Below are 12,500 nucleotides of genomic sequence, written 5' to 3' on the forward strand. Positions count from 1 at the left end.
GGCCACACCTCCTTTATTAAGACTGAGACACAGAGGCCACACCTCCTTTACTAAGACAGAGACACAGAGGCCACACCTCCTTTATTAAGACTGAGACACAGAGGCCACGCCTCCTTTACTAAGACAGAGACACAGAGGCCATGCCTCCTTTACTAAGACTGAGACACAGAGGCCACACCTCCTTTACTAAGACAGAGACACAGAGGCCACACCTCCTTTATTAAGACTGAGACACAGAGGCCACACCTCCTTTATTAAGACTAAGACACAGAGGCCACACCTCCTTTACTAAGACAGAGACACAGAGGCCACACCTCCTTTATTAAGACAGAGACAGAGGCCACACCTCATTTATTGAGGCTGAGACACAGAGGCCACACCTCCTTTACTAAGACAGAGACACAGAGGCCACACCTCCTTTATTAAGACCGAGACACAGAGGCCACACCTCCTTTATTAAGACCGAGACACCAAGGCCACACCTCCTTTATTAAGACAGAGACACAGAGGCCACACCTCCTTTATTAAGACCCAGAGGCCACACCTCCTTTACTAAGACTGAGACACCGAGGCCACACCTCCTTTACTAAGACTGAGACACAGAGGCCACACCTCCTTTATTAAGACTAAGACACATAGGCCACACTTCCTTAAGCAGGACCGAGACAGAGGCCACGCCTCCTTTACTAAGACTGAGACACGGAGGCCACACCTCTTTTATTAAGACTGAGACACAGAGGCCACACCTCCTTTATTAAGACTGAGACACAGAGGCCACACCTCTTTTATTAAGATTGAGACACAGAGGCCACACTTCCTTTATTAAGACTGAAACACAGAGGCCACACTTCCTTTATTAAGACTGAGACACAGAGGCCACACCTCCTTTATTAAGACTGAGACACAGAGGCCACACCTCCTTTATTAAGACTGAGACACAGAGGCCACACCTCCTTTATTAAGACTGAGACACAGAGGCCACACCTCCTTTATTAAGACTGAGACACAGAGGCCACACCTCCTTTATTAAGACTGAGACACAGAGGCCACACCTCCTTTATTAAGACTGAGACACAGAGGCCACACCTCCTTTATTAAGACTGAGACACAGAGGCCACACCTCCTTTACTAAGACTGAGACACAGAGGCCACACCTCCTTTATTAAGACTGAGACACAGAGGCCACACCTCCTTTATTAAGACTGAGACACAGAGGCCACACCTCCTTTATTAAGACTGAGACACAGAGGCCACACCTCCTTTATTAAGACTGAGACACAGAGGCCACACCTCTTTTATAAGGAGAGATTATTTGTCTGATATGTTTCTGTAAATTCCAGGAGGCTCAGTGGACTGAAGAAAGAGGACCTGTTCTATAACCTGCGCATCCCAAATCAGTTCCAGACATCACGCCAGGAGATCAACCTCATCATCCTCACAGGTGGGACTCACAGGTGTAAATGTGCTCAAAGCTCTTGTTTATTGCCCTGGGATTCTGAGAAGCTCGTTCTTTTCTCCTGATGTGTGTACAGGTGCCGGTGTGTACTGTATAGATGTGATGCCATGGAGGGGTGTGGTTTCTGCTCCCGCCTCCAACACATGGCACATCCAGGTAAAAGAGGAGGAGCAGAACTTCAGCAACACGTCCATCCAGCAGATCCCTGACCCACTGCAGTCCATCACGGTAACACACCACACATCCTAGAGTTAAAGAGCTCTTTATCTTTATCTACAGAAACACCTGAATGTTTCATTTCTCTCATACAGCAGAAATTTGATAGTTTCATATTTACACTTTAAAGACTAACACATCATACGTTGTTTAATATGTTTATGGTTCCATTCAGAGGTGTGAAGCATCTGTAATATGTCTTCTCACTGATGTAATAACAGCTATAAACACACATTCCCTCACCAGCCTGTCATGTACAGTGTTAAATAAACACCTTCTTACAGTAAAGTCGTTATTAAATGCACATACTTTTATTCATTTGTTTATTATTAAGTTCAGAGTTCTTATGAATCAGTTTGATTGATTGATTAAAGAGTCAGTCCATACAAATGATTCATTTAGGATTCATTTAGGAGTCAGTAGTCACTGTTCGATTGCACCTCCTAAACACCAATAAACACATTATTATTCTATCACACTGTACTGAGGCTGATTGTAAACCTGTGTTCTGTTTATGTTTATGTGAAAGCTCAATCTCTGTCTCTGTCTCAATTTCTATCCCTGTCTCTCTCTATCTATGTCTCTGTCTCTATCTCGGTCTAAATCTCTGTCTCTGTCTCTATCTCTGTCTATATCTTTGTCTCTATCTCTATTTCTGTCTCAGTGTCTGTCTCTGTCTCTATCTCTGTTTTAGTCTCTATCTCTGTCCTGGCCTCTATCTTGGGCTCTATCTCTGTCTCCTTCTGTGTCTCTGTCTCTACATCAATCTCTTGTCTTAATATCGGTCTCTATCTCTGTTTCTATCTCTGTCTCAGTCTGTTTCTCTATCTTAATCTCAATCTCTGTCTCTATCTCTGTCTCTATCTCATTTTTAGTCTCTATCTCTGTCTCGGCCTCTATTTCTGTCTCTGTCTCTATTTCTATATTTGTCTCTGTGTTTTTCTCTGTCTCTATCTCTATCTCTTTTTTTGCCTCTATCGGTTTATTTCTCTATCTCTTTCTCTATCTCTGTCTTGGTCTCTATTTCTGTCTCTATATCTGTCTCAGTCTCTATCTCAATCTCTGTTTCTATCTCTGTTTTAGTCTATATCTCTGTCTCTGCCTCTATCTCGATTTTTGTCTCTGTCTCTATCTCTGTTTTAGTCTCTATCTTGGTCTCTATCTCTGTCTCAGTCTCTATCTCAATCTCGGTCTCTATCTCTGTTTTAGTCTCTGTCTCTATCTCTGTCTATATCTCTGTCTCTGTGTCAGTCTATGTCTATTTCTGTCTTTGTTGCTATCTCTATCTCTGTCTCTGTCTCTTTTTTAACTGCTGTTTTGGTCTCTATCTCGGTCTATGACTCTGTCTTTATCTTTGTCTCTTTCTCTGTCTCTATACCTGTTTTAGTCTCAATCTCTGTCTCTATCTCAATCTCTGTGTCAGTCTATATCTCTGTCTCTATCTCTGTCTCTATCTAATTTTTAGTCTCTATCTCTGTCTCGGCCTCTATTTCCGTCTCTGTCTCTATTTCTATTTCTATCTCTTTTTTGCCTCTATCTCGGTTTATTTCTGTATCTCTTTCTCTATCTCTGTTTTAGTCTCTATCTTGGTCTCTATTTCTGTCTCTATATCTGTCTCAGTCTCTATCTCAATCTCTGTTTCTATCTCTGTTTTAGTCTATATCTCTGTCTCGATTTTTATCTCTGTCTCTATCTCTGTTTTAGTCTCTATCTCTGTCTCTATCTTTGTCTCTGCCTTTATCTCTGTTTTAGTCTCTATCTTGGTCTCTATCTCTGTCTCAGTCTCTATCTCAATCTCGGTCTCTATCTCTGTTTTAGTCTCTGTCTCTATCTCTGTCTATATCTCTGTCTCTGTGTCAGTCTATGTCTATTTCTGTCTTTGTTGCTATCTCTATCTCTGTCTCTGTCTCTTTTTTAACTGCTGTTTTGGTCTCTATCTCGGTCTATGACTCTGTCTTTGTCTCTTTCTCTGTCTCTATCCCTGTTTTAGTCTCAATCTCTGTCTCTATCTCAATCTCTGTGTCAGTCTATATCTCTGTCTCTATCTCTGTCTCTATCTCATTTTTAGTCTCTATCTCTGTCTCGGCCTCTATTTCCGTCTCTGTCTCTATTTCTATATTTGTCTCTGTCTTTATCTCTGTCTCTGTCTCTATCTCTTATTTAGTCTGTCTCGACCTCTTTCTCTGTCTCTATCTCTATCTCTGTCTCTGTCTCTCACACCCAGCCAGTTTAGTTCCTTCTGAAACAGTTATGAAGTGCTGCATGAACTACAGCACTTGGAAACTCTATTATCCTTGAAGAGATATAAACCTATGAACAGCTGCTTCAGTATGTAGAATAACAATTATAGAATAAATGCACACACTGAAACTGGGTCACTGAGGAGAACCGTACATACTGCTGATGATGATGATGATGATGATGATTATGATGATGATGATGGGTTTCCATGAGGGCCTCTCGTACTCCTGCTGAGTTTAGACCAGGTCACACTTATGGTCCGAACAGCAGTGTTTGACTCAGTGGCAGAACAGTGATTGGTTCAATCAAACAAATAATGTATTAATATACTGTGATAATTTCACAGTAAACATTTTATTTTACATGTGTTTATCTTCATTCAGTCATAATAAAGCGGTTTAATAAAGTGCCTAAAAATGAGAGCATATAGAAACAATGCTACTACTGTACATAGTTGCTAGACAACACAGACACATGGACTCTGTTCAGGCTAACAGTGTTGTAATGTAACAGAGTACAAATACTTCGTTACTGTACTTAAGTAGAAATATCACGTATCTGTACTTTACTTCACTATTTAAATTTATGTCAACTTTCACTTTTACTCCACTACATTTCCTAGATAAAATGTCTACTTTTACTCCGTTATATTTCCACTAAGCGTCTTCGTTACTCGTTACTACAAAATAAAATCAGAAGAAATGTGTGTGACTGTAATAATGGAGGTTTGGTGAATCACTGCTCCTAGATTACATTACGCTCCACACGCTCTACGGAGAAGCACAGGGACGCTCAGCGTGCACGCGCAGTCAGAGCTGGAGGCGCAGCGTGCACGCGCAGTCAGAGCTGGAGGTGCAGCGTGCACGCGCAGTCAGAGCTGGAGGTGCAGCGTGCACGCGCAGTCAGAGCTGGAGGTGCAGCGTGCACGCGCAGTCAGAGCTGGAGGTGCAGCGTGCACGCGCAGTCAGAGCTGGAGGTGCAGCGTGCACGCGCAGTCAGAGCTGGAGGCATTTATCTATAACGTTAATCGGCTGAAAGCCGCAAAGACGGCAACCAAAAGCAGTGAAATGTCACTATTCTTATTACCAGAGTTGTAGCACAAACAAAATATTAATGCAAACAATCCATTTAATACTAAATAAAAATAACATTTATTGATTTAGTCTTTGTCTTGTGAATATTAATTTATTAATGACTGCATTCATTAGACACACTGTTTGTAGAGAATGTACACATACATGAACTGATCTGATTCAAGACTGGCATCATTACATCATGCATAAAATTTTGGTGTCCACTTTTGTCATTTAATAATACCATAACTTTTGGCTTACTATGTAGTCATATAATATATAATATAAAACTCTTCTTGTTTTAAATTCTCACTGAGGGCTAAAAACCCCCTAAAGATGAGACCCTAGAACCGCCCCTGATCTTATGCCTACAGAAAATCACTGAAATTTTACTTTTTACTTTTACTTCAAATACTTAAGTACATTAAATATCAGAAAATGACTTTTGATACTTAAGTACAGTAAATATCAGATACTTTAAGACTTTTACTTGAGTAATATTCTAAAAGGTAACTTTCACTTCTACCAAAGTCTTTTTCTAGTACGATACTTGTACTTTTACTCAAGTGTTGCTTTCTAATACTTTATACAACACTGAAGGCTAATTACTGAGGTTATGGTTTTTACAGCTAGCATGTCACATGTGGCATCTTTTATATAGATAGTGTAAGGACACAGAGACCATGAAAAAGTAAAGACTCCCCGTAGATAACCAGTCATTTGTAGAGACTGTAAAGACACATTGACTGAAAACAAGACAGAAACATCTGTATTATCAATAACATTGACCTGAGTTGTGTTATTAAATGACACTTAGCACTCATTGCTAACACGGTGAATATTGCAGAATGCCAACAGTGCTTACATTTTGAAGACACAGTTGCTCAACAAATTATTAAGGCAACAATAATTTATCGATATTAATATGTTAATATTAACATATGTTAACAATAACAGTTATCGGTAACTAGCACGTAGCTTCTGTAGTCTTTTAAAGACATAGTAAAGACACAACCATGCTAACCAATAACATGACTGCTAACATGGTGAACACACAGATGTATTAAAGTATAGAAGAGCTGAATCTTGCCTGAATCCTGAGGACTCTGTTGCTAAGCAACAGAGAGTAATCTAGCTAATTATTAAGGCTATGATTTTACTAACTAGCATGAAGTTAGCTAGATTAAGTAAAGAAATCGTGATGGTGGAAATGAAACATAAGGATCAGAAATATTATTTACTTTAGATGTTTTGGTAAATCACAGAAAAAAAAACATCTAAAGTGAAACAGTGACAGTATAAAGCTGAAATAAAGTTTGTGTGTTTTTTTGTGTTATTCCAGATGAAAGCCAAAGACCTGTGCAGCCACATGCAACGGCGTGGCGTGAACATCAAGCCCACGCTATTTTTACCCAGAATCCTCTTCCTCTCACCACACTGTCTTCTGGATGAAGAGTTGAGGAAGAGGAAGGAGCTGGTCTCTTCTGGAGACGTGGAGATGTTTCTGCGCTCAATCACAGAGGGTTACGTCGCCTGGATCGCAGACGCCATCACACCTTCGTGGATCTCAGGTCAGAGAATCACATGACTAAATTTAGATTATGTCATGAAAACAGTGTTGCTAGGCAACCGGAAAATATAGACACAGAGAGGAAGAGTAGCTAATGACGAATGCTAATAAGTTAGCTTTGAAATCGTTTGTACTTTTTAGTCACATTAAAGGTCAGAGTGACAGTGGAAACATCTCAGAACATCAACATTTACCTCAGATGTGTCTCTAAAATACTGCTAAGAAATTTAAATTATACTTTGCTTAGCATTAGCCACTAACATTGTGCACACATGACCATGTAAGCTGATGCTACACTGTCGCTAGTCAACTTAGAAATATGGACCGTGTACAGGCTAACAGGCTAATTATTGATATTGTTATAGTTTTTATAGTTAGCATGTAGCATGTGTAGTCTTTCATATAGACAGTGTAAAGACAGTGACTGTGGGAACAACTCCAGAACATCAATATTTACTGCAGATATGTTGGTAAAACACTACAATAAAGAAATCCTATGGCTAACATGACATACACAAGTGCATTTAAACTTAGCCAGGTTTTAGGTTCTGAGTGTAAGCTGGCTAATCATTTCTAGCTAGCATGTGCATATTTCATACAGATATAGAGAGAAGCTTCTGGAATATCAAAATTCACCTCAGATGTGTTGATGTGCGTGATTTTATTTTTTTTACTAGGCAAATCTGTAATCTTTTGATATTGTGATAATTTATTGTTCATTTATGTACAAACGATGAGATAACTTTAAGGCTGTCAGCTAGCTACAGGCTAATAGACTGAACTTAGTGTAAAGTGTTTTTGGTGCCAAACCGTTTCTCTACAGTTATCACAATCTCTTCTACGACGCATGAGAGTTTTGGACACACCCACTTAGATCTGTTTCTGACATTTCTCTGATTCTTATTGGCCAGGTCACCTGTCATTCAGACAGATGGGAGCAGCGAGAAACATTTTGGGACAGTTGGGGACGTGGGACGTGGTGCAGCTGAGCAGCGGCACTGAGCTGAAGGGAGATTTTCAGGGTTGCCAGCACCTCGCGCTCGACAGACAGGAAACAGACATGCTGGAGTTCAGCAGGGGGTGGAGCTTAAGCACTGAAACACTGTGGGCTCTGCTGGGACACAAACCACAGGTTAGAGTACACACACTCACACACACACACACACACACACACACACATACATAAACATACACACACACACATACACACACATACATAAACATACACACATACACACACACATAAACATATACACACACACACATACATAAACATACACACATACACACACACATAAATACACACACACACACATACACACACACACACATACCCACACACATAAAAATACACACACAAATACATAAACATACACACACACACACATACATAAACATACACACACACACATACACACACATACATAAACATACACACATACACACACACATAAACATATACACACACACACATACATAAACATACACACATACACACACACATAAATACACACACACACACATACATAAACATACACACACACATACACACACACTCACACACACACACACACACATACATATACACACACATACATAAACATACACACATACACACACACATAAACACACACACACACCCACACACATAAAAATACACACACACATACATAAACATATACACACACATACACACACACACATACACACACATAAACATACACACACATACATAAACATACACACACATACTTAAACATACACACACACATACACACACATAAACATACACACACACAAACATACACACATAAACATAAACACACATACACACACACACACATAAACATACACACATAAACACACACACACACACATAAACATACACACATAAATATACACACATAAACATACACACACACACACAAACATATACACACAAAAACACTTTATTAATTATTATACAAATATTTTATTAATTAATTGTTGTGACTAATTTGTAATCTTTTGCAACACATACACACACACACACACACACAAATATAAGTTAAAATAGTGACAAAACTACATCTTCACCAAATGCACATCCTTTGATCTTTTTTTTTTTTTTAATAAATAAATAAATCGAGCTCAGATTTTGTATAAAAGATCTTTCTCCCTTTTGGCCAGAAGCGAATATGGATACAGTGTCATAATGTTAGTGCTTCCATCATCCTGACATTAAAAGAGTGTCTCTCTCTCACACACACACACACACACACACACACACACACACACACACACAGGCAGTGAGTGAGTAAATAACAGAGAGGTGGTGTTTGCAGCAGAAACACACAGACCATTCATTACAGTCTGTTTACAGAAATCAATAACAACACCGCGGGCCTGCTGCTGAAAAACGAGCAACAACTACACACATTACACACTGAGGGACAGAGAGAGGGGGAGAGAGGGAGAGAGAGAAGGACAGATAAAGGGAGACAGTGGGAGAGACAAACAGAGAGAAAAGGTACAACAGTTAATGGAGAGAGAGAAAGAGAGAATTTATCATGACAATAAGAGAGAGAGAGAGAGAGAGAGAGAGAGAGAGAGACTCAGATAAAGGGAGACAGCTAAAAAGAGAGATAGAGATAGATAAAGAGAGTAAAAGAAAAACAGATAACGTGAGACAAAGAGGAGAGAGAGAGAGGTAGTAGGTTGTAGTGAGACTAGGGAACTTCAGACATGGAACATGGATTTATATATTTATTTGGGCTGATGGTTTACATTTGGACATTTATTTTGTAAACAATAATTAAATAATCAATTTATTAAATTAAAATTAAAACAACGTAAATAAATAAATATTTTTGTATACATTTTTTTAAACCGATTCATTTCATTCTCATTGTCTTTTTTATTAATTTATTTTATCTTCACCAACAGATGGCACTGTAGTCAAGTTATAGTAGCAGCAACATTTTTAATTTAGTGTGTGTGTGTGTGTGTGTGTGTGTGTGTGTGTGTGTGTGTGTGTGTGTGTGTGTGTGTGTCTAAATCCTACTGTGTCATTTTTTTTTACTAATCCCTGCTTATCGTTTTAGCATTAATTAGACTTTTAAGTCATTTAAAATGACCCGAGTTTGTGAAACGCATAGAGGCGGCCTTGTTAAAGGCTCTCAAACCACACACACACACACACACACACACACACACACACACACACACACACACACACACAGAGTTATTATATTATCACCTCTTTTGTAATCACTGTCAGTAAATGACACCAGTCAACTTTTTTGGGTGAGGTAGAGGAGTGTTTATGAGGCAGTGAGTGGCGAGTGCAGGACAAAAGCACACGGCTTGGTTTACAGAATGGCGTATTTGTATCGCAATTTCAGTGTGAAGAGCAAGGAGGTGATGAAAGAAGGAACTGTTAAAAGCCCTGCATTGTGTTCACACCTGCACCGCCCCAGAACAGCGTGCTGACGACCGGGCGCTGGGTCGCGTTGCGTCGCCTCACTGCGAGATCACTGATCTTAATTATAACTCACTCCTAAAACATCATCCAAATCACTTACATCACTACAGTTAAGATAAAGGAATACAATGAATGAGTCAAATCAATGAATGAGTCAGTGCAGTGATTCAAAAAACACAAATGTAAACTGAAAATGATTCACTGCACTGATACGAGGAATCCAAATCACAGAATGCGGCAATTTTAAAAGAAACAAAGTGAGTCAAAGCACTGAATCGGTGCACTGAGTCATATGTCAAGTACATTTTATGCAAAGAATTTAAGAGACAAATAAAGTAATGAATCGATATGAATCGTTGCCCTGAGCGAAATGTGTTAATTCAATGATTTCTGTTATTATCTGAAACAAAACTAATCAATGCAATGTACCAAAAGTCAATCGGTGCACTGAAGTGAATCAACTTAAAGCAGCGAATCAAATTTTAACAAAGCAACAATTGAAATAAAAAAAATTGTCGAAGCAATGAATAAAAAGTCATTACTGAATCAAACTAAATCAAAATAGTAAATGACTCGAATCAAAATGAACCAAAGTCATAATTGAAATGAATTAATGTTTTGCTTTAAATCTTGAATCAGGCTTCGAATCCAAATGAGTCAAAGTGACGAATCAAAACGAACAGACTCAAAGAACGCACAATAATAAATCTACTGAATTAAAAGATTCAGGTCGGTGTACAGATACATGTAAGAGATTAACACCAAGAGAGTTGTACATTTTTTATTATTACTGATACGGTGGCTAAATCCACACCCCTACATTGGGACTCCACCCTTACCACACCCTGCTGTGCCCCACCTACTCACACCTCCACACCTGTCAGCATCTCTGTATAGTCAGTAAGTGAGTTAGATGAGTAGTAGATCAGCCTCGAGCTGCACTGCACTGTAGCGTCTTTAGATTATACGCATCTATACATACGCATCTGACTCGACTCGCCTCGACTCAGCTCTTAAACTCTGTGTGTTTTGGCAGATAACGGACGCTAATCGGCCGCACGGCGTGACGGTGTGTAATGGGTACAGGACATGAGGATTAATATCGGCCTGGGGTTTATTTCTGGGGTTCTGATTTCTCCACAGAATCAAGAGATTAGAGGTCAGAATATTCATTGGGTCTCATTTGCATATCGCGATACAGACGAAGGAATAAAACGCAGAATGATCAATGCGATACTTCAAACACAGCTCCTTTCATGTCATTATATTAGGACCCGTTTGTGTTATTAGGATTTTTTTGTGTTGCTTTTTTCTTTACTACTACGTTTAAAAGTCTTTTTATGCGGATTATTTTTTAATACGTTTCTATTTATATTTCGCACCAGACCACAACATGGCCGCCGTCTTCTCCCTCTTGAGCGATGTGTGTGTTGTGGACTGCTTGAATATTTGTTTCTCCCGCTCGGCTAAGTGCCACTCTTCTCCCATGCAGACTTTTTTCCCTTCTTTCAGATCGCTCCCATTAACATCGCCATGCCGAACCAGCAATTACTCACTCAGCTCTGCCATTCAGGGCCTCAATCCGCTCGCTGCCTGCAAGATGCTCATTAGCCCAATCCAGTTAATTGTATAAGAAGATAATTGCATGTAAATGCCGGGCCTAAAAGCAGCCTTTCGAGCCTCCTCGCTGCCTCAATAGTGCGGCTGCTTCGGGGCTTTCTGGGTAGTTTGCTTAACAGGAAGGAAATTAATTGATTTGGCTAATGAAGTAAAATACTCCAGACGCACACTGCGCATGCAAAGCGGCGAGGATCAGAAACCTATTGAAGCAAACGAGTTTTAAAAAAAGGCAAATAAATAAATAAATAAATACGCGTGTGGTGAAGAGATAAAATAGAGCTGCTATTAGAGGTAAAGGTTTATTTTGAAGTTACGAGAGATTTTCAGTGTGAGAGTAAATAAAACAAACCCAGAGAGAGAGAGAGAGAGAGAGAGAGAGAGAGAGAGAGAGAGAGAGATGAGGGCTCAGGGTGGTGTTTAATTTGCTCTCTGTCAAATAGAACAATACTTACTGCCATGTTGACAGAGTGAAGTCAAGGCTAAAGACTGCAAGAGGTCAAAGGGCACAGAGTCTTTAGGGATTCTCGCCTTACAGGCCGATCTGGGTCGAGATTTACTGAAGCTTTTACACTCCACTATGAGAGTGAGAGGGAGAGAGGGAGAGAGAGAGAGAGATACTGTAGATAGATAGATAGATAGATAGATAGATAGATAGATAGATAGATAGATAGATAGATAGATAGATAGATAGATAGATAGATAGATAGATAGATAGATAAAAGGACAGGCTGATATTCAGAAATATAGATTAAAAAAAGATAAAAACTGACAATAGCTGCATGGATGGTTTTAGATCTGTATAATAATAATAATAATAATAATCATAACAATAATAATAATAATCATCATAACAACAACAAT

General features: G+C 39.3%; 1 protein-coding gene across 1 annotated transcript in view; it reads left to right on the forward strand.

Moving 5' to 3' along the window:
- The window catches only part of si:zfos-911d5.4 (uncharacterized), a 42,850-nt gene that overhangs the window by 2,311 nt on the left and 28,039 nt on the right, over positions 1–12,500 (forward strand). Inside the window, exons 3-6 of the mRNA XM_060889372.1 lie at positions 1,341–1,441; positions 1,533–1,684; positions 6,329–6,557; positions 7,468–7,688. Of these exons, the coding sequence (XP_060745355.1) occupies positions 1,341–1,441; positions 1,533–1,684; positions 6,329–6,557; positions 7,468–7,688 (703 nt within the window). The remainder of the gene's footprint in view (positions 1–1,340; positions 1,442–1,532; positions 1,685–6,328; positions 6,558–7,467; positions 7,689–12,500) is intronic.

The sequence above is a fragment of the Tachysurus vachellii genome, chromosome 2 (assembly GCF_030014155.1).
Source record: "Tachysurus vachellii isolate PV-2020 chromosome 2, HZAU_Pvac_v1, whole genome shotgun sequence".
NCBI lineage: Eukaryota > Metazoa > Chordata > Actinopteri > Siluriformes > Bagridae > Tachysurus > Tachysurus vachellii.